Genomic DNA, 23588 nt, shown 5'->3' with positions numbered 1-23588 from the left:
GTATTAACCAGCTGGACTCAGTGTAGGTGATCTCAGTTTTGTTGGTAACAACCAAAGCATTATAGTCAGGAGCCAGGGGACCATATGCCTTCTTCTCCCATCAGGCCTGCCTGATCAGGTGTTGACCTTGGCCCTTTTCAGTGTCATAGAGCTTCTTAATCTGATCTGGTGCTTGTTGGCCTTGACATCCATAATGAACACAACAATTATTGTTGTCTTCTGTCTTCTTCATGGCTGACTCATTGCTCAGGGGGAACTTGATGATGGCATGGTGGTCAAGCTTGTTGCTCTTCCAGGGAAAATATTTGGGCTGCCTTTGGAGTATCTTGGGCCACCAGAAGGTGGGTGACATGCAGATCTTGTGTGTGTGTGTGTGTGTGTGTGTGTGTGTGTGTGTGTGTGTGTGTGTGTGTTTTGTGTGGCTGGGGTTGCCTTTTAGCATTGCCTTGTTGGCCTTCCAAGTCTTTGTTTTGGCTTCAGCTTTGGGAAGGGGAGGGTTTTTTCCCTTTGCTTTCTGCATGACATCTTCGTGAAAAGATACATTTTTATTTTAAAACTTAATTTTTTTTTAACTTAGGAAAGTTATTCAAGTGATGGTAATGAGTTTAGTAAAACAATACATGATATTTTGGCTTTAGTTTAATTCCTCTTTAATTGAATTGCAGATTTTTCCTGGCGACTAAAATAATGCCTTTTCTTATAACTCCTATATGAACCTATTTTAACTTCTTATGGGTTTGGGTGACTTTTCTAATTTAACATAATCATTCTCATAATTGAATAATACCATTTCTGCTTAGCTTCCTTTTAATAAGCTGCATGTTTCAGCTATTTTACACTTTTTGTACCTTCTATAGCAAAAGGGAAAGGAAGAGAGCATTTCTCAGAAATTGCTGATTACGTGACTAAATATTTTGGGTTCAAGTCAGTTTTTGTGTTTTCAATTAGAAGTTATTTAAGTCTCACATGAAAATGGTTGCCTAGGGTGCCTGGGTGGCTCAGTTGGTTAGGCGACTGCCTTTAGCTCAGGTCATGATCCTGGAGTCCCAGGATCGAGTCCAGCATCAGGCTCCCTGCTCAGCAGGGAGTCTGCTTCTCCCTCTGACCTTCTTCCCTCTCATGCTCTCTCTCTACCATTCTCGCTCTCAATAAATAAATACAGATCTTTATTAAAAAAATGGTTGCCTGGTAGTTGAACAAGATTTTCCACATAGATCATTTGTTCTGAATGGCAGAAAAATTAACCTATGTTGTCAATTTTTCTTAAAGGTTATTTGAGTAGGTAGTCTTTTATATTCCAGTAAAATTTTAGCATGGTAATGAAGGTTAGTATGGTATTAACTGGTTTTGCCTTCATGTGAAAAATGCTTTAACTTACCACCTTATTTATTTTTTTTTTGACAGAGCAAATTCGATTAAAGAATATCAGAAAAGTATATGGAAGATGTATGTGGTATCGTTTACGGTTATTAAAACCCCAGCCAAATATTATTCCTACAGTAAAGTAAGTAATTGGTTTCAGTAAAAAAAACCACAAAACTTAGTGCTTACTCTTTGCTAGGTAACATATAAAATATGGGTATAATGATGAATAAAACATATGTTTAAAGAAATTGTAGCCTTAGGTAGGGGTAAGATGTGAATTTGGGAGCTTTTAAACAGTGATTTAGAGGTTCAAAGGAGAGAGAATGTACTTCTGACTTGGGGGAGGGAGGAAGGGAAGTCAAATCTTGAAGGAAGACCTTGTGCATCTTGTCAGGATTGGCATTTTGCCTTAAAGACTATGGGAGAATCTTTAAAAGATTATCAAAAGCAGGGAGGTGACATAATCAAGTTTGCATTTCATAGTGATAATTAAAGTTTATTGAGCACATACTGTATGCCAGATGCTGTGCTAGGGCTTTATGTGTTATCTCATAATTTTATTATTAACTTCAAAGTAGATGTTCTTGCTATTTTGTCAGATGAAGAAAGTAAGAGGAAGATGAGGTAACTTGACCAGGGTCCTGGAGCTAGAAGTGGTAGAGCGGGGACCTTTTATTTTGGCAGGCCAATTTGATTAAACAGGACATTAGCATGTTTAATTAGAGGAGGCTTATTTGATTTTGTGAGGCTATGGGGTATGCTGGTTTAGAGCCCAGGCTTTGGATCTTCACCCTGAATCATCAATTTTGAGGTAATAGGTGAATCTGTAATGAAAGAGTTGCTATTATTGGAGGATTGTATCTTGTGAATTACTTACATCTATCTGTCCAGTAGGTAGGAAGGGAAGAACTAGCAGTGATAATTAGTAAAAGTAGAGCCATTTATTTTTTAATTTTGGCTTAAATGATGATGATAGTTTTCAACATATCTGTGTAACTTCAGGGGGCTTAAATGGTTTTTCTTGGTAAGGTTTTACTTTGCCTAGTTTAGTTCCTTTGCAGAGGGAGGGAAATTTTAGCTTTGGTGTTAAGAGTTCTACATTGATGCGAAAGTAAAAGGCAAAATTAGTGATTAGAAGAGTAGTTTTATGTTCGCTGTTTATTCTTTGCTTTTGCTTCTCATTTTAAAGTTTTATGAGGTAGCAAGGCAAATAGTTGTGGCCTCCTAATCTCTTCCTTTTTTGGTTTTGGTCAATACTTTGTGGGTATCTGAACCTCAGTTTTCAAGGAAAAAACCCAACCCTGTGAAGTTCTCTTTAGTGATTAGTAAACTGATTTACTTAAATGGAAGCACAAATTAAGGGATGTTTATAAGTGAGGAAGAATTAAATTTAGATAACAATTTAGATAAGGTCAGAAACATCAAAACCTTTGTGCTACTTAACCTTAAAGCATTGTTTCACAATTAAGCAGTCATTGCGTAATGCTCTCATTTCTGGAAGTTGCTTCCAAAATGACCTTTAAAATATACTTAGAGTAAAAACACAAAGACTTCACAAGTTGATCACTAATGCTATTATATGTAGGGAAAGACGCTTATCTTTCCACAGGACCTAAATATGTTTTTAAAAAATTGGGTGTAGATCATGATGAAATCCGTTATGTTTCCACCTTTGCTTTGGCTTTCAGGAAATTAAAGCATGGTGTTATTGGTTGTTACAGTTTTCATCAGCCTGGGCGGTTCTATTATGAGCTTCTCTAATCCTCTCTTCATTCTTGAGCTTAGAGAGCCAGGTGCACCATGTAGAGCATTTGTCCTGGGGTATAGTATATCCTGGGTGTTTTGATTCCTCTCCCTTCTCCTACCCTTGTTTGCTTTTAAGTCTTGTTTTAGTGGTTTTCAATTTCACTTTTATCTTTGTTTTCTGAGCTTTCTTAGCCTTTTGGAGCATTGGCAAAACAAAATGTGGAATTATTAACTTGTAGATTTTCAAGTGTTCTGTAGCATATCGAAGGAATGGCAAACTTTGGGTTTGAGTTAAAAATTACTATGTAAATTATTCTCCTTATTCATTCAATAAGTAGTCATTGTGTGCCGATTATTTATGTGTCAAGTAATATACCAGGAACTGATATATTGTGATTAACAAATAGATGTGGTTCAGCAACTTAACAGTTGTGGGAGAAACTGGCAAGTAAACAAGTAATGATAATAGAGTTTAGTAAGGGCTATGAGGGGGGTGCCATGACAGAGCAGAGGAAGGGCTTTCTGGCTTGAGACAGAGAAGGCTTCTCTGAGTGAGGTCAGGGCTGAGATTGGGTAAGACATACTGAGAACAGCTAACAGGAATTGTTTACTATCTGTGAGATACCTTCTAGGTGCTTTACATACCTAATCTCTTTTAATTCTCAAACCCACCCTAAAAATTGGAAACTGAGTTGTAAAGGACAAAGCAACTTTCCAAGATCTCTAAGTTAGTAAGTGGTGAAGCTGGAATTTGACCTCGGGTAGTTTTCCAGAGGCTGTGTTCTTAATTACCTCTCCCTAGATAGGTAGAAGTGGGAGTGTTCCAGGTAGGACATCCTTTTCCTCTTTGGGGATATAGGTAGTATGGAAAGAAGTTTGCAGTATTAGGTACTTAATAAGGATTAGAACATTATTTTGGCTAGATGGAAAGAAATTTGTATCTGAATGCCAACCCTGTTTAAGCTACTCTGGGGTTAGTCATAAACTCAGTAAGATCCTGTTCACGTGCTCAAGGAGCTTGCAGTGAGTTAGAGGAGAAAAGTCATGGGTTTTGCTTCTTAGTGACTATAACCCTGGTTTTCCCATGATCACTTTGACAAGGGTAAGGATTGCTTTGAGGTGAGTCTTGAAGGATGAATAGATTTTGGATAGGCAGAAATGGGGAATGGGAATTCTAGGTGGAAAGATTGAAGAGCAAAAGCATGATGGTAGGAAAAGCTTAGGGAACTTTGGGAGATGGGGATTTTTTTTTTTATTGGGTGATAAAGGTCAGTAGGTGGATTTAAACTTGATCCTAGAGGCTCATTCCAAATAAATATATTTAAGCTAGGTTTCTACCAAATGAGCTTAAACACCTGGAATATTTTCTGTCTTTGAAAAAAAGGTCACTCCAATTTTGTTTGATTAGGCCTCGATTCATTTTATGTGTTTAACAGTTCCTACTTACATAACAAATTGTGATATAAAGAGTATAAAAATATAAAATTACTCAATTTCATCACTTAAAGATAGCCACTATTAAGATGATTTACCTTCTATATTTTTAATAAAGTTTTATTTATTAAAAATAACATATTATACATATTATACATATATCTTGGAAAGCTGTTTTTCTTGTTTTAATTTAATTTAATGATCTTCCACGGCAAATATTGTTTTTATTGGCTAGATGGTATTTCACTTTATTAATATACCATTAATTTGTCTACTACTCTATTGATGGACATCTCTGTGTGTGTTTTCTGTTATTCTGTGTATTCTGTGTATTATTTCTGTTATATATCTGTAACCAGCTTTTTATATACCTAATTCTAGTTTATTTCCTTCTAAATTTCTTGAAATAGATAGTTAAAAGGGTATGTACTTCTTCAGGGTTTTGACACCTTATTGCCAGACATTCCTTCAGAGTGTAAAGGGTATGAGTGTTCTTTTTTTTTTTTTAGCCTCTCCAACAGTGGTAATATCAGTCTTTTAAATATTTTTACTAAACAGAGTATATTGGAGAGAAGAGGTTAGGTTTGCTTTTTTTTTTTTTAAACTATCTATTCCTTTATATCTCTTTTTATCCAATTATGTACATCTTTCTATATTTGTATTCGCTAATTGTTTGGCTGTGTCTTGGTTTATTAGTCTCCTATAAATGATTTATTTAATTAGCCCCGTATAAATGGATACTTAATGTGTTTCTAAAGTTTTACTGTTATAAACAAGGCTATTCATTCACCCATTTTTTGCAGTTTATCTTACTCAAAGTCTAATTATTAGGTTAAGAGCAGCTCTTTTTTTCTTTTTTACATAAATGGTTTACTGAATACTTAGTTTTAATATATTTTGATCTAATATAATGAGACCAATAAGTTGAATTAAGTTCTATACATAAAATTCTGCAAATAGCAATCGAGAGAATATTACAGGTAAGATTCTAGATGCAGACTACTAGATTCTAAAGAATTCAAAGGTAAAAAAGGCACTGCTCTGGTTGTGACAGGAGTTTACAACCCAGAGATTATAGAATTGAGTCAATATCATAGCGATGTAGGACGCTTTGATTGTTTTATTGCTTTGTTCTGCCGTATGTCTTTATCGATTCTTAAAGGAAAACCGTATAGGTATATTTATTTATACTTCACGTATCTTTTTCCTAAACAGGAAGATAGTTCTGCTTGCAGGATGGGCATTGTTCTTATTCCTTGCATACAAAGTTTCCAAAACAGACCGAGAATATCAAGAATACAATCCTTATGAAGTATTAAATTTGGATCCTGTAAGTAGTATTTTTCTACAATGCACATTAGTTTATTGACTCTATGAAAATACTGTAAGCCCATATCCTGAAAGGAATTGGGTTGTGCCTGAAGAAATCAGACTTTGGATATGTAATCCATTATTATTCTAATGTATATATGTTTTTTAAGCTGCAGATGTTAAGTTCCATCCTAGTAAGGCTTGGTTTGAAATTGCTAAATATAAGAATGTTTGAAGATGAGATGAGAAGTTAGTATATTTTTAAAAGACTTTTATAAGATTGGTTTAATGCAAAGTTAAAACCAGGGGGTTCATTTATGTTTTTTGGATGGTAAAAATCTCATGATCCTGTGTTAGTTGACACTAAAGCAGTGTGTTAAGTCTTTCTGTCTTACAAAGAACCGGTTTCATTGTTAATGGTTTTATAGAAGCAAAATTTGCGTCATATCATCTGATTTTTCTTACTGTGATGATCATGATCAAGAGAGAATTTTTTTAAGATTAAAAGATTTTGGGGGGGCAATTTAATGCCATAAAAATCAATATGAAAAATTTATTAATAGAAATTGAGTCTAATTAGGAAACAGGTAAACTTCTTAAGTGTTTAACATTAAAGTATTGATAAACAAATGAAACCAAATATTCTTCTGATTATTTCTTAGAAAGGGAGTTAACCTTTGATTTGAGAGTTTCTTCAGACAGACTTAATTTACTGTGATCACTTTGATATTTAAATGTTGCTATCTTTTTATTTTATTTTAATATGGCATTGTGTGATTTCATTCTTAAATCCTTGGTGCCTGGTGTTACACAACGCCCAGTAGGTGCTCAATAAAATAAACATATTGGACAAAATAAGTATATTTTTATTTAAAAAAATACATGGGATGAAACTTACGGGACAATTATATAGGATGAAAACATTTTCTCTTTCTGAAAATATCGAATAGTTTATATTTTAAAGTTCAAAATAGGATGAATTATGTTTTTACAGCATTGTGCTTATTTTAACTAAAACAAAGCTTTCTTTTTAGGGGGCAACAGTAGCAGAAATTAAGAAACAGTATCGTTTGCTCTCACTTAAATATCATCCAGATAAAGGAGGTGATGAAGTTATGTTCATGAGGATAGCAAAAGCTTATGCAGCGTAAGTATCACAGGACCCATTACACATTTTTAGGAGTGGTAAAGATAGTTTTTTATTTGAATAAAATATTTGTCATAAGCTTTTAAATGATGATGACCTTATATGTTGAGTCTATTTATGGAACTGCCTGACAACCCTAAACTGCTAATTTAACTAAACTTGAATTTTAAGTAACCTAGAATAGTGCTTTTGCCCTGTGAAGTTAGTTAAATTCAGTAGTAGGTAATATGTTAATTGAGTTATTTTCTAAGCATTCTGATTAGAAGAGGATATACTTATACCTTGTTTTCATATCTAGGCTTTTTTTAGACTAGATCTCTTTCTCTTATTTTGGAAACGTAGCTTATCTTAGCTATCTAAAGACTAGTTTAATTTTTGGGGAACAAGATAAGGGTATATAGAATTAGAGTTTTTCCTTGAGTGTTAATATTACAAGAGATAAAAGTTAGCTGGATTCTTCAGGGCTCATAGGCATATCCCAATACAGCTCTTATGTTAAAGAGTAAAATACAGACAAGATGTTGTCTCTTTTTAGAGGACTCAGTGATGTATAATTTTGTGCTGATTTTAAAACAGAAGTAAATAATAGGACAGGCGCCTGGGTGGCTCAGTTGGTTAAGCATCTGCCTTTGGCTCAGATCATGATCCCAGGGTCTTGGGATCGAGCCCTGCATTGGGCTCTCTGCTCAGCGGGAAGCCTGCTTCTCCCTCTCCCTTCGCCTGCCACTTCCCCTGCTTGTGCGCTCTTTCTATGTCAAATAAATAAATAAAATCTTAAAAGAAAAAAAGGTAAATAGGATACTCAGATGTAATATCAAGTAGAAGTGGTATATGACTTACAGAAGTTTGGGAAATACTCATTTTGTGCTTAATAAAAGTATACTGACTGTGTCTCCTCTCCCCTCTTTTTTGTGAGTTGCTTGTTACATATGTGAATATGATTCTGTGATAAAGCAGTGCCTTCAGGAACTTCCTGAAGTGTGTACTACATTTCGTTTTCTGCATGGCAGATGTCCTCCAGATTGCTGTTTTTCAGTTGGTGTCTTCCCCTTTTTTCACTGTGTCTCTTCTAAGCATTTACTCTCATTGCTCAAGTGTTTCAGTGCTTTAGTTGCTGTCTTCAGGTAATTTGAGAAGAACTGAAGATACCCAGAGGAAGTCAGATAGCTAAGATTGATTAATTGGTAGTTTTAATTTTAGTCCCTTTGTCCCCCCTCCCCCCTCAGTTTTCAGATATTGTAATATTCTTAAGTTCATGATTTTGTTCTCACGTTACTGGAAATCTGACTCTTTATGTTGTATGGTCACTATTCTAAAAAGTACAGAAGAAGAATATATGGCCTTTGGTTTTAACTCAATTATATGATCAAGCTATAGAATGCTTTTTAAGTAAAATGTCTTAAATAGTTGATGGTCCGTAAGACAAATGAAGGAGTAAAATAATTATGGGACCCAGAACTTTGAGATCTTGTAACTTGTATAAGTATAAATGGATTAGATAAATATAAGTTCTGGGCGATTGAAGTTCCCATTTTATGCATAGTTCTAGCAGCCGAAGTATAACTCAAGCAGCTTTTGGAATGTGTTTATAGGCTTTGAACTGCAAAGTTTTTTAGAATTTGCTTTGGCTCTTCAGGATATTTTCTCTTCCCTTATTTGCCCATTATAATAACAAGCTGGGTCTTTCCTATTTCTTCATACCAGTTTCTAACTTAAAGGAAAGGAGGTGGTTATTTTTGAGGAGTTAGACCAACTATTGAATTTTCTGGTTCATAGTTTCTGGTTTCTTTTGGATATAGTTGGGATTTGGCTTTTGGGTGTAAAACATATGTTTAAGCTACTTTATAACAAGTGGACAACATAGATGTTACTTTAAAGCTATTTTTTTTTTAAATGTGTTTTTGTGTGTTCCTATGCATGAATATGTAACTTAGTAATGTAGTCAACTCAGGGTCATTCACCTATAATTTAATGAAAACATTCTCTAGATCAGGATGTAAAATCTGGGACCCCTGAAACTGTATACAGAATTTTTTTTTTAAAGATTTTATTTATTGATTTGAGAGAGAATGAGAGAGAGAGAGAGAGCACGAGAGGGAAGAGGGTCAGAGGGAGAAGCAGACTCCCTGCTGAGCAGGGAGCCCGATGCAGGACTCGATCCCGGGACTCCAGGATCCTGACCTGAGCTGAAGGCAGTCGCCCAACCAACTGAGCCACCCAGGCACCCTGTATACAGAATTTATGTGTATTGTTAACTATGCATTTTTCCAGGGCCAGAAGGGTTAGAGATTTTATCGAATTTGTAATAGGATCTATGACACAACCTCCCACCCGCAAAGTTAAGGGATATAATCATGTTTAGGAAACTTTATACGCCTTGAATTTTTAAAAATTATGTTAATATTACTGGTCTTGTTTAACCTTATTATATATGAATTATACTAAAATGTACATAACTTTTTTTTTAAGATTTTTTATTTATTCATTTGAGAGAGAGAGAGCGAGAAAGCCAGCACAAGCAGGGAGAGAGGGAGAGGGAGAAGCAGACTCCCCGCTAAGCAGGGAGCCTGATGCGGGGCTCGATCCCAGGACCTAGAGATCATGACCTGAGCTGAAGGCAGACACTTAACCATCTGAGCCACCCAGGCGCCCCTAAAATTACATAACTTTTAAGTATTTTTTAAGTCTTAGGAATGGTATACTGAAGCACTAATAAGTAGCCAAAAATGTTCCTTTCTTACACTTTTAAAAAGTTTATGATAAAGTTCCTTTAATTTGATTGAGTAGGGAGCATGGTGCCTGTCACACACCAGTTGTACAAATCAGCTTAATGAATGAATTAATGGAATGGTAATCGACTGTGTATGCAGTTTGAAAAAATGAAGTGTTTCTATGATGTGAGCTATGCTTTATTTTGCAAAATCAAGGGCATTGTGTAGAGAACAAAGCAGTTTATTATGCTGCCATCATTAGAAAGGTAGAGCGGACAGATAATTATTTTTGGGAAAAGAATCTGATAAGAGGACAGAATATTGAGAAAAATAATAGCAAAACCCCTGGGTAAGTGGACAATTGTACAGGGAAACCAGGGCAAAATTTTTTGAGAAATATCCCTCCCTTAGCAAAAAAGAGCCACCATAAGCACCATCCTTAGGAACCTCTCTACAGTGCTTTTTGTTGGCTTCTGTATTTTACTGTGGACTTAGGTCAAATAGTATAAGTGGAGTTAAAGTTAAAAAGGGACTGAAGATGTCAATGTACTTGTTTTCATAAATGACCAAATTGATAAGTTTAAAAATATTTTCAGTTCCTGACGAACATAGGTGCAGAAATCCTCAGCAAAATATTACCAAGTCACATTCAACAATATATTAGAAGGATCATTCACCACAATCAAGTAGGATTTATTTTGGGGATGCAAGGATGTCTCAGTATTTGCGAAATCAGTCAGGGTGATACACCACGTTAATAGAACGAAGAATAAAAATCAGATGATCATCTCAATAAATTCAGAAAAAGTATTTTGCAAAATTCAACATCTGTTTTATGATAAAACTCTCCCTCAACTGTTAGAGTCTTAGAGGGAACATAGCTCAACATAATAAAGGTCATATATGAAAAACCCACAGCTAACATCATACTCAGTGGTGAAAAACTGAGCTAAGACAAGGATGTCCACTCTCACCACTTTTATTCAACATAGTACTGGAAGTGCTAGCCACAACAGTCAGACGAGAAAAATAAATAAAAGACATTCATATTGGTAAGGAAGAAGTTAAACTGTAACCTTTTGCAGATGGCATGAAAACCCTAAAGACCACCAAAAAACTTTTTAAAAGTAATAAATGAATTCAGTAAAGTTGCAGGGTACAAAATTAATACCTAGAAATTGGTTGCATTTTTACACACTAATAATGAAATAGCAGAAAGAATTAAAACAATTTCATTTACAATTGCATTAAAAAGAATAAAATACCTAGAAATAAGCTTAAGGAGGTGAAAGACCTCTGTACTCTGTATGATGAAAGACATTAAAGATGACAAAGAAATGGAAAGATATTCCATGGTCATGATTAAAGAATTAATATTGTTAAAATGTCCGTATTACCCAAAGCAATCTACAAATTCCATATAATCCCTATCAAAATACCAATAGCATTTTTCACAGAACTAGAATAAATAATTCTAAAATTTATATGGAACCACAAGAGACCCCGAATAGCCAAAGCAATCGTGAGAAAGGAGAACAAAGTTGGAAGTATAACAATTCGAGATTTCAAGATATACTGCAAAGCTATAGTAACTAAACTGTATAGTATTGGCACAAAAGTAGACACACAGAATAGTAGAACAGCATAGCGAGCCCAGAAATAAACCTGTGTTTATATGGTCAATTTATGACAAGGCAAGAATATACAATGGGGAAAGTCAGTCTCTTCAAAAAATGGTGCTGGGAAAACTGGACAGTTACATGCAAAAGAATGGAACTGGACCACTTTCTTACATCATACACTAAAATAAACTCAAAATAGATTAAAGACCTAGTTCTGAGACCTGAAACCATAAAACACCTAGAAGAACATAGGCAGTAATTTCTTTGAGATCCACCATAGTAACATTTTTCTAGATAAAATTCATGAGGCAGGGGTGCCTGGCTGGCTCAGGCAATAGAGCATAGGACTCGATCTCAGGATTGTGAGATGAAGCCCCACACTGGGCGTGGAGCCTACTTAAAAAGATTTAAAAAATTATAAGGCAAGGGAAACAAAAGCAAAAATGAACTATTGGGACTACACAAAAATAAAAAGCTTTTGTACAGTGGAGGAAACCAATAAAACAAAAAGGTAACCTAGTGAATGGGAGAAGATATTTGCAAATGATATATTCAGTAAGGGGTTAATATCGAAAATATATAAAGGACTTACATAATGCAACACCAAAAAACCAACGATACAATTAAAAAATGGGCAGAAGACCTTAATAGACATTTTTCCAAAGAAGACATATAGATGGTCAGTAAACACATGAAAAGATGCTCAACAGCACTAATCATCAGGGAAATGCAAATCAAAACCACAATGAGTTATCACCTTTCACCTGTCAAAATGGCTACAGTCAAAAAGGAAAGTAAGTGTTGGCGAGGATGTGGAAGTTTCTGTGCACTGTTGGTGGGAATGTAAATTGGTAAAGCCACTGTGGAAAGCAGTGTGGAGGTTCCTCAAAACATTAAAAATAGAAATACCATATGATCCAGTAATTCCACTATTGACTTTTTACCCAAAGAAAACAAAAACATTCATTCAAAAAGATACATGCACCCCTATGTTTATTGCAGTATTATTTACAATAGCCAAGATATGGAAGCAACCCAAGAGTCCACTGATAAATGAATGGATAAAGAAGATGTGGTATACACACACACACACGACTATTACTCATCCATAAAAAAGGATGTGATCTTGCCATTTGTGACAACATGGATGGACGTAAAGGGTATTATGCTAAATGAAATAAGGCAGAAAAAGACATACCATATGATATCACTTATATGTGGAACTTAAAAAACAAAACGAATAAATAACCAAAAAGCAGAAACAGACCCATTAATACAGAGAACAAACTGAGGTTGCCAGAGGACAAGGGATGGGAGGATGGGCAAATGGGTAAAGGGGAGTAGGAGATACAGACTTACAGAAAAAATAAGTCATAGGAATAAAAGGGAATATTTTAAAAATAAGTCATAGGAAATACGGTCAATGTTATTATAATAGCATTGTACAGTGAAAGATGGTAGCTACACTTGTGAGCATAGCATAACTTATAAACTTGTCAGTCTCTGTTTTGTACACCTGAAACTAATGTAATATTGTGTTAACTGTACTTCAATTAAAAAAAAATTAGGGGGCACCTGGCCGGCTGAGTTGGTGTAGTGTGTAAGCCCCACGTTGGATGTAGAGCTTACTTAAACAAGTAATAAAAAATAGAAATTATGGTTTAGAGGAAAAAAATTTGAACTCATTGCAAATTTTTGCTAGTTTTTAAAGGTACTTCTGCAATTTCACTCTTAATACGGAGCTTTGTTGAATAGAAAATTACACTGTATCCTATATGTGTATATTCTGGGAAGGTTAAAATTAGATTTGGATATAAACATAATCTTTTGCCACTTAGTCTTCAAAAAATGCCTTTCTTATGATATTACTGGTCATTTTGTGTGTGTCTGCCTTGTCTGCTTAACAACACTGTAAAGTTTTTGAAGGAATTGAAATTTTCTTTTAGTATTTTTTTAACATCTATTTTGGGACCTGGAATAAAACCACTCTCATTTTGTGCCTTGAGCCATGTCCCAGATCAAGGGTAATATTTCTTTTTATGTGTTTAAAAAAATCACTGTCATTTTTATATTGCTGGGTTAGGAAGCTGTTGTTTTAGCAGGTATTTTCCTAGTCCTTCTGGCAGTTGGTTTAGGAGAAAATTGTGACCTCAGCAACAGTGCAAATGACCTTTTCTATAGCAATGGAATTTTACAGGTGTTCATTTTTTTCTTTGAGAATGTGGTACCAGTTTTGGGATTATTATTATTAATTTGTATTAAGTTTATAAATAGGTATATATTATTATTGAAGTATAAACAGTGCTCATTGAAGAAATTTTGGAAAATATATGAGGATATAAGAAGAAAGTCACCTATAATCTTCCCTGCCTTCTCAGAAAATGTAGTAACGTTTAAAGTTTTATCTTCCTGCTTGAACTGGCAAAACTTGAGAACCCACGGGCCAACCAGGAATTTCTATAAAGGCTCAGTAGTTCTCATTTGCTTTAATGTAGAACTCCTTGTTTTCCTCTCTTTTTTTCTGATTTCAGAGAGGCTTTTCTTGATTTTCTAAAATTAATATCTATAAGAAATGAGTTGGTTAGTTAATAGAGTTTGTATATATGAGTACCTTTCAGATGTGCCTTTCTAATTTTGCAATTTTGTTCTTTTAATGCTAGTTTAACTGATGAAGAGTCGCGGAAAAATTGGGAAGAGTTTGGAAATCCAGATGGCCCTCAAGGTGTGGTAAATAATAATTACAAATTACTGGTGATATGGTGTGGATATATATATATGTGTGTGTATGTGTATATATATATAATGAAAATATTAATAGATTGAGCAGAATATTTTGATTTTCTTAGTTTGTTAATAGGAAAATTATAACCTCAAGGAGCTAAATAGATATGTAAATGAGCTCTCATTAGCTAATTTTTACTTTATTTTTCTTTCTAGCAACCAGTTTGAAAGATAGAACTTAGATTAGGTTGATGAGAAGTGTAATCACTGTAATTATTCATCATTTCCAGCTAGCAGTTGATAAAAGTTGGATGAAAACAATCTGTTTTTCTTTACTGACTTTAAACATTTTCTTGTATATTCATAGTGTTTACATTACCCAGGACATATAAAAAAAGAATTTAGATTTAATAAGAAGGAATTCATGTACTTTGGTCAAGTTTCCCCCCCCCTTCTGGAAAAATCCATTAACTTTTATGTAATGGGAACACACATAATATAATCTTTCTTAAAGCTTTTATTGGGCTAGGGGGAGTTGGGAGGCAGAATTTTGGGATATAACTAAATAATAAAACTGGAAGTTGAGATTCTTCAGAAATAACTCTTTCTGTTTTAGCCACAAGCTTTGGAATTGCCTTGCCAGCTTGGATAGTCGACCAGAAAAACTCAATTTTGGTGAGTGCATGTATGTAAGACACATTATAATGTGTTAGATATAGCTTAGTAATATAAAGGGAGCTATAACAAAATACTGCAATGCCGTTTTTAACGTAACTGTGTATTGTGAAAACTTTTTACATAACGGAGAAAAGAATTGGTTCTCATTATTAGGTTGCTATTTGGGCAGTGTGTTCTAAATGTAGTTTAAAACCTTAAAGCTGTGATTTCTTTTGGAGGTGGTTTCAGGTCAGGTCTTACCATTGGTTTGGAGAACTATGGTTTTATATGGTATCCTAAGTCGTACTCAAAATTTAAATTATCCTTCATTTTACATTTATCCAAGCTAAATTAATGTTATAACATGTGCTAAATTAATGCTATATATATTCCATATGGTACTTAGGGAGGCAGTAGGATATCAGACTTTTTTTTTTAAGATTTTATTTATCTGAGAGAGAAAGAGAGAGAGAGATGAGGGGCATACGGGAGGGAGAAAGAATCTGAAGCAGACTCCGCACTGAGTGTGGGGCCCAGCGTGGGGGCTCAGTCCCATGACTGTGAGAGCATGACCTGAGCCATAACCAGGAGTTGGACACTCAACCAACTGAGCCACCCAGGTACCTCAGGATATCAGACTTTTAATCAGTGATAGATGCTGCAACTCTAAAACGTCAGGAATTATCTTAACCTATTGTTCAGGAATAGATGTTTCCCTATTTCACATTTCTTTTTTTTTTTTTAAAGATTTTATTTATTTATTTGATAGAGACACAATGAGAGAGGGAACACAAGCAGGCGGAGTGGGAGAGGGAGAAGCAGGCTTCCCGCTGAGCAGGGAGCCCGATGTGGGGCTCTATCCCAGGACCCTGGGATCATGACCTGGGCCGAAGGCAGACCCTTAACGACTGAGCCACCCAGGAATCCCTATTTCACATTTCTTAAAAATGATTAGGAGCTGTCTTTGAAGCAATAAAAAAGAAAATTCATATAGTCTGTCATTTGTTTTGAAAATGGCTGTTTAATGTTCTTTTATGGCTGATGAACATTATCTTCAGGGATATATGGTTTCGTATATAAGAGTGTCTGTCATGGGGCACCTGGGTGGCTCAGTCGTTGAGCGTCTGCCTTCGGCTCGGGTCATGATCCCAGGGACCTGGGATCGAGCCCCGCATCGGGCTCCCTGCTCCGCGGGAAGCCTGCTTCTCCCTCTCCCGCTCCCCCTGCTTGTGTTCCCTCTCTCGCTGTGTCTCTCTCCATCAAATAAATAAATAAAATCTTCAAAAAATCAATCAATAAATAAATACCATTAAAAAAAAAAGTGTCTGTCATGCTTAGGATTACTGTGGGAATACTGGAGAAGAGAGATAGTTAGCTACCTGATTTGGGATCAAGTAGTAGGAGAAAAATCTAAGACCAATAGATAGAAATTACTTGTAAACAGAACATTATGAAGTTGTTCCTTGATAAGGAACTAGGCTTCTGTTACTTATTTCTGAGACACTAACTACTTGCGAAGGTGTGCATCTATAAGTACCTGACTGGATGGAAAATATCATTTATAAAGCTGTTTTGCTGGTGTTATCTACAGAGCAGATTAAAAGGTAATTTATTGTAGTGGATAAAAGCGTAAATTTTTAGAGTTGAAATGCCTGGATTCCAGTCCTGGCTCCACCACTTGCTAGTTGTGTGACTTGGGACAAGTCATGTAACCTATGTGTGCTGCAGGTTCTGTATTTGCAAAAGGAAAATAATAATGGTACCTTTCTCATAGAGTTTGAAAATAAGGTTTAAATGAAATAATACATGAGGAGTGCTTTTGATAGTGCCTCTCCCAATGTAAACCTAAAAATAAGTGTTCCTGGTATTATAATTGACCTGTGAAAGGCATAATTATTTTCTTTTCAATTCTAGGTTTTACTTGTATATGGATTAGCATTCATGGTTATCCTTCCAGTTGTTGTAGTAAGTTCTAACTCTTTTTTTTTAACAATTTTTGGAAAGGGAATTGGTGGTATGCTTTGGAATCTCCCTGTAAGATTGCAATTTGTATTAGAATATAATCCATTGATCCTTGAATTTTAAGAATCTTAATTCAACTATACTTTAAAAGTCTTCTAAGGTGATATCATTTGAGTATGTTAAAGTATATCTCCTCCCAATACAAAAGTTACACAACTGAAATAATACAGGTGTATTTAGAGTTTAGAATATCTTCCTGCATCACCTCCCTCAACTTCGTTTCTTCGTTAGAGATAATCACTGATAAGTTTGGTGTTCTCCCTTTCAGATTTTTAAAAAAATGTTTATTTATTTATTTTTGAGGGGGAGGGACGGGGGGAGAGGGAGAGTAAGAATTTCAAGCAGACTCCCTGCTGAGCATGGAGCCCTGAGATCATGACCTGAGCCGAAATCAAGAGTCGGACGCTTAACCAACTGAGGCACCCAGGTGCCCCTTTCAGATATTTTTCTATGGATTGTATATATATATGCACTTTAAAAAAAAAAATGTCTTACTGTATGTATTGTTCTGTGACTTTTTTTGCTTCCTATATTGGGGGCACAACATACAGAGCAACCTCATTTTTAAAAACTATTGCATAACACCTCAATATGGAGATAACATAAAGTTTATGATTTTACTGTTTCTTTTGTGACTGGTGGTTTTCTTTCTGGTCTTATAGTTTCTCTGAGTCCCCTAGTGAGACTGATAATTAACCTGTCTTGCCTTCTTCATAGGTTTGTTGTGTGAGGATCCAGCTATATGGAATCATGTGAATGAAAGTAGTATATCAACTGTAAAATTGCTCCTGCACTTATTTATCAAATATTTATTAAATACAAACTGTCAGGAACCAGCTTGTTGCTTTTATAGCAATGGGTTGTTTTGTTTCTGTTTTATCTTCAGCTTCTAACTGAACCATAAATGTTTTAATCATATATATGTAGTGAGGTAGGTTGGTGTTTAGGTGTTGGGCAGTAAAAATACTTGCTAAATAATTTGAAATATGTAACAAAGCATTTTTCTAAAATTCAGGTATTGTTACTTGTTTTATGAACATTTAGAAAATTTGACCAGAAACATATTCTGCATCAAACCTAATATTTACTGTGGTTTTGATACTTTATTTATTTTTTAATTTTATTTGCATTTTAGGGCTCTTGGTGGTATCGCTCAATACGCTATAGTGGAGACCAGATTCTAATACGCACAACACAGATTTATACATATTTTGTTTATAAAACCCGAAATATGGATATGAAACGTAAGTAAATTTAAGTAGCTGTGATAGTAGATTATTTTCCGAGTCATTTATGTGATATATATTCAACTGGAGACATTTCATTTCAGTTTTATATTCTGTTCATATAACTAAAGCTGGAGAAGAATGCTAACACCCTTTATCACATGTATTTTTTTTTTTTTTAAGGTTTTTTTTTATTTTTTTGACAGAGAGAGGGCAAAAGCAGGGGGGGGGGCAGGCAGAGGCAGGGGGGAAAGCAGGCTCCCCACAGAGCATGGGGAGCCTGATGTGGGACTCGATCCCAGGACCCTGGGATCATGACCTGAGCCCAAGGCAGTCACTTAACCAACTGAGCCACCTAGGCGCCCCCATGTATTGTATTTCTGTTATTCCCATTTACTCAGCTATATATATATATATTTTTTTTCCCCTAGAAATTGTATGGTAAAGCTTCATGTGGGTTAATTTTGTAATAATACTAGCTAATATTTCTTGAGTGTTTGTTGTATACTAGGGATTATGTATGTGTTAACTCAATCTTTATTTTGCTCCCATAAGTAAGTTACTGTTTTTAAGCACATTTTATAGATGGGGAAACTGAACTTAAGGATACTTACAGTAAGTGGTAGAGTTAGTATCAAACTCAAGCAGTCTGTTTCCCAAGCCCTAAATCAGTACGTTATACTGTATTAGTCTCAATAAAATAGGTAGAGGTCTTGGATGTGTTGAAAGAAAATTGTCAGAATATTTAATTCACAGATTCTTATTTCAGAATTTCTTTATGGAAAAAAAAAGTTCCATTTAAAATACTTTCTTTGATTCCATAAAGCTAACAGTATAAATTTTATCCTTGGAATACATAATGTTGCATTTCAGAATCACTGCTCTGCAGAACTTACAGACATATCATAGAAAAACCCTGCTTCCCCTCCTTGGGAGAAAAAAAGGAAGATAAAAGTTTTAAAAAGTTTTAGATTGTGCCTCACTGTAGAATACATTTTTGTTCCAAAACCTAAATGGAGTTTTCTGTAGTTTGGATTTGGCCAGTTTTATTAATTTTTTTGGTAATGAGAAAGAGACTTCTCAGAATCATGTAACTGTGTGAACAGATCTTTTATTTTTGGAGTATTTTTGGAATGAGCAGATCATTTATTTCTGAGGAATAAGTGGTTGTTACTCTCCCTTTTACACACATATATCACTTTTCCTTATGTTGAATTGAGATATTAATACAGAAACCACCTTATGAAAGTGTTTCATGTTTATGGTGTGTTTTAGTGTGTTTTTTTGCATCAGTGGTCTTGATTTCTGTTTTATTTCTGACAGTGACACTTAGCCTTACACAATTCTATGAGAAAAACATTGTTAAGCTGCTGGTGGGCTTGGTTATACATCCTTGGTTACTTTAGTGTTGGCATCATTTATTATATAGCTATTTTAGGAGTAGTTGTTTCATGAAACATTTGAGGGTAGTGATGGTAGTTAGTAGCTTACACATACTACTGTGCTTACTGTGTGTCAGGCACATTTGAAGAAACTGAAGCCCATAGAGAGGTGAAGAATATTGTTCTGGGTCATTTAGTTAGGGAGTGAAACTCTAGGGTCTATGTTCTTAACCTCTGTACTGTCCTGCTTTTTGTGAATACATTGCATGCATTTTTTGCTGGAAGGTGAGATTGATGACTGCAGTGCCAGTCATCAAACCTAAAACTCTTTTTAACTCATTGTTTCTCAGCCTTGTTTAACTATGGAACCCCTCTTTTTTCCACTTAAAAGTTATTAAGATCACGTGGGATACTTAATAATTGCTCTGTAGAAAGCTTCTGTGGAACACATGCTTAAGTCTAGAAACAGATGCTATTTAAACTGATTTTAATGCATCCAGTGCTTTGGGGCCCTTGATTTGATGTATATTTCTATTTACTTGTGATAGGTAATATTGTACATATTTTAAAAAGTGAAACGTTTCTTTTTTTATGGGAAAAATGAATACTTGTTAATGGAGTTTGGATGATTTTTAGCTTTCCATGCAAGTGGAAAATTGCCTCAGTGTAGGATTAATGAAGTATCACAGGAGAGGAAGTTAATAGGTGAGCAAATGTATTTATTTACCTTCATATCACTTTTGTTTTCTTAGGTCTTATCATGGTTTTGGCTGGAGCCTCTGAATTTGATCCTCAGTATAATAAAGATGCCACAAGCAGACCAACAGATAATATTCTAATACCTCAGGTTAGGCCTAGCTCCCAGATTCCTTGATATAAGCATTTAGGTATTAAAGTTAATGCTTTTTTAGGTATATATTTTTTAATAATTATTTTATTTACTCTAGCTAATCAGAGAAATTGGCAGCATTAATCTAAAGAAGAATGAGCCTCCACTTACCTGCCCCTATAGCCTGAAAGCCAGAGTTCTTTTACTATCTCATCTTGCTAGAATGAAAATTCCTGAGACCCTTGAAGAAGGTAGGATTCTAATATCTGCAGGGTTTTTTGTGTTTTTTTAATATTTATTTATTTTAGAGAGGGAGCACACGAGCTGGGGGAGGGGGAGGATGGGGGAAAGAATCTCAAGCAGACTTGGAGCTGAGGATGGAGCCTGGGGTGGGGCTTGATCTCACAAACCTGAGATCATGACCTGAGCTGAAACCAAGAGTCAGATGCTTAACTGACTGAGCCACCCAGGCACACCTCAGCAGGGTTTTAATAGTACAAAAGCAGTGGATTTAATTAGACCTCATGGTGCAGTGTTTTGGCCCTGTTCTTTTTTGCTCAATCAAATAATTGCTCAGGGACCTTTTAAAAAGAAAACTTTATGCTACATAATTCACAAATATTTTGAAAGTCTAAAGTAAGTCAGATACTTTGACAAATGTTAAAATTTAGTATTTCAAGGTGAGAGAAGACTCTGAGAAATGTTTATTCAGTTGCAGATTATATAGTAATTTCTAGTGAGTTTTTAAAAAAGATTTTGTAAGCTTTTTAAGCTTTTTGGGGGAAGAAAAAATGGATTTCACAACAAATATCTCAGTCAGCCACCACTACTACCATCACCTCCAGCAGTAATTGCTGATAAAGGATTTAATTTTTATTGAAAGCTTCCTAAATTGCTTGAAGCCACCTCTCTATGTAAAAGAAAAGCAGTGGATTGGGACAGTGCTGTTTCCAGGGATGTCATGAATTTGAGTGTCATTTCTTCTTTACTTGCGTTACTTCATTTGAAGTTTTAAAAGAAAATTATTATACCTAGGGAATAAATGTTCTTTCTGAATGAAGCTCCTCTTCTTCTGTCCCTTTTTAAAGCCAATAATGAAATCAAATGCCTCCAAAAACAAGGCTAGCTGATGCTCAGTAATTGGTGATAAGATAGGATACTTATGATGGAATGAAAGATCACTATTTAGGCATTTTGTTGGAGTTGCAAATTAACCAGTAATTCTGATTTTTCTAATATTCTGTACAGATATGAAACCATCTCCATTTTTTACCAATTAAGTAACAGGGAACAAATATTTTTTTAGGTTGAGTACTAACCCCATTGGATGATCTTAATAGTTAACCATTACATGCAGTAAAAATGAGTCTGTCTCCTTCCTCTTCCTCCCCCCTTCTCTTTCTGCATTGAGTTAAGATTTATTCTCAATCTTAGTCTTTGGACTTATTCATAGTTATAGAAACTTAGGTGCACAAGAAGAAGATTCTTAAGGTTCTTAAATATAGTAAGATTAGAATTAAGTTTAAGACTATTCTTCCAAAAAAGGGAGTTAACTTACGAAGCACAACACCATAATATTAAAAATTTGCCTTTGAAACATCTAATCTGATCTAGGGTTTTCTGACTGATTTTTGACAGTGATGCTTAGGAGAAACTGTTGTGTTCAACCTTTAAAATTCTGAGGTCATCTGAAATATTTATGGGACAACTTGAATTTAGTATTAGTCTTGGACTATAGATGATAAAGATGTTTCAACTATAAAAGTGGAATGATTTGTTTCAGGTTTTCTATTGTTTTGCAGATCAGCAATTTATGTTGAAAAAATGCCCTGCCCTACTTCAAGAAATGGTTAATGTAATCTGCCAGCTAATAATAATGGCCCGGAGCCGTGAAGGTGAGGTGGAAATGTAATTAATTATGTTGTACTTTTTCTTGCAAGCTCCTGGAGATTATACTTACAGTTTTAGGATTTTTGAGTGCCTACAGTAATTCTGCCTATGTATTATATAAGTTGAATCAGCTTTCCCACTTTTATTCATGGTTTTTCTTACTTCTTTCCCGTATGTTCCATTATGTAAAGTCTTTATCACAATTCATGTTTTTGAATTTATTTATTGTTTTATTGTTTGTTGTCACTTATTGTTTGTAAAGATTTAAGATACCTTTTCCTTCCTTTGAATATTTTTAGAGTTAGATTATTCTGTATTTTAACAATGAGTTTGAAATAATTAAGTGATGTAATAATGACTCATCTGACATGTAGTGTTTTTTGCATGAAGGGAAAGAAAAAAGAATGAGAGAGTTTGTGGTCATTAATGGAAAGGGAGACCCTTAAAGGAGATAATGGTCATGGTTTGTTGTTATGGCTGATATCAGTTCTTGGCATGGTATCAGTATGTTATTGATACGGATAATTTACTGTTTTGGGAGGTGATGCAAAGAATTTTTCTGTTAAACCAATGTTTGTTGCTGGATAAAGGCTGTTGCATTTGAACATGTTTGTATATTTTTGGTATCTTATAACTTCTTTAATTTAAATTTTAGGTAGTTAACATACAGTGCAACATTGGTTTCTGGAGTAGAATTCAGTGATTTATCACTTACATACAACACCCCGTGCTCATCACAACAAGCGCCCTCTTTAATAACCATCACCATTTAGCTTATCCCCCACCCACCTTGCTCCATCAACCCTCAGTTTGTTCTCTATCATTAAGAGTTTCTTATGGCTTCTCTCTCCTTTTTTTTCTTTTCTCCCCTTTCCATATGTTCATCTGTTTTCTTTCTTAAAATTCTGCATATGAATGAGATCATGTATTTATCTTTCTCTGACTTATTTCACTTAGCATAATATACTCTGGCTCTATTCACATCGTTGCAAATGGCAAGAGTTCATGCTTTTTGATAGCTGAGTAATATTCCATTTTGTATATGTACACCACATCTTCTTTACCCATTCATTGGTTGATGGACATTTGGGCTCTCTCTATAGTTTGGGTATTGTTGATAATACTGTTGTAAACATCAGGGTTCATGTATCCCTTCGAATCTCTGTTTTTGTGTCCTTTGGGTAGATACATAGTAGTGCAATTGCTGGGTCATAGGGTAGTTCTAGTTTTAACTTTTTGAGGAACCTCCCTACTGGATTTTACAACTTTTATTTTATTTTATTTTTTTTAAGATTTTATTTATTTATTTGACAGAGATAGAGAGAGAGAGCACAAGCAGGCAGAGAGGCAGGCAGAGGGAGAGGGAGAAGCAGGCTCTCCACCGAGCAGGGAGCCCGATGCGGGACTCGATCCCGGGACTCCAGGATCATGACCTGAGCCGAAGGCAGTCGCTTAACCAACTGAGCCACCCAGGCACCCGGATTTTACAACTTTTAAAGGAAAATCAACACTATGATCTTAAAAT

The 23588-nt window shown here is 35.0% G+C and overlaps 1 protein-coding gene across 3 annotated transcripts in view; it reads left to right on the top strand.

Annotated features, from left to right (window-relative positions):
- The window catches only part of SEC63 (SEC63 homolog, protein translocation regulator), a 70544-nt gene that overhangs the window by 15029 nt on the left and 31927 nt on the right, over positions 1-23588 (top strand). For all 3 annotated transcript variants that reach the window (XM_073893737.1, XM_073893736.1, XM_025863470.2), the window contains exons 2-11: positions 1405-1504; positions 5761-5875; positions 6891-7003; positions 13997-14058; positions 14674-14732; positions 16629-16679; positions 17872-17980; positions 20097-20191; positions 20292-20424; positions 21976-22068. In XM_073893737.1, the coding sequence (XP_073749838.1) occupies positions 1405-1504; positions 5761-5875; positions 6891-7003; positions 13997-14058; positions 14674-14732; positions 16629-16679; positions 17872-17980; positions 20097-20191; positions 20292-20424; positions 21976-22068 (930 nt within the window). The remainder of the gene's footprint in view (positions 1-1404; positions 1505-5760; positions 5876-6890; positions 7004-13996; positions 14059-14673; positions 14733-16628; positions 16680-17871; positions 17981-20096; positions 20192-20291; positions 20425-21975; positions 22069-23588) is intronic.

This window comes from Callorhinus ursinus, unplaced genomic scaffold (genome assembly GCF_003265705.2).
Source record: "Callorhinus ursinus isolate GAN/ISIS: 27379988/994484 unplaced genomic scaffold, GSC_fseal_2.0 scaffold6, whole genome shotgun sequence".
In the NCBI taxonomy this organism is placed as follows: Eukaryota; Metazoa; Chordata; class Mammalia; order Carnivora; family Otariidae; genus Callorhinus; species Callorhinus ursinus.
This window is presented reverse-complemented; position numbering and strand designations above follow the sequence as displayed.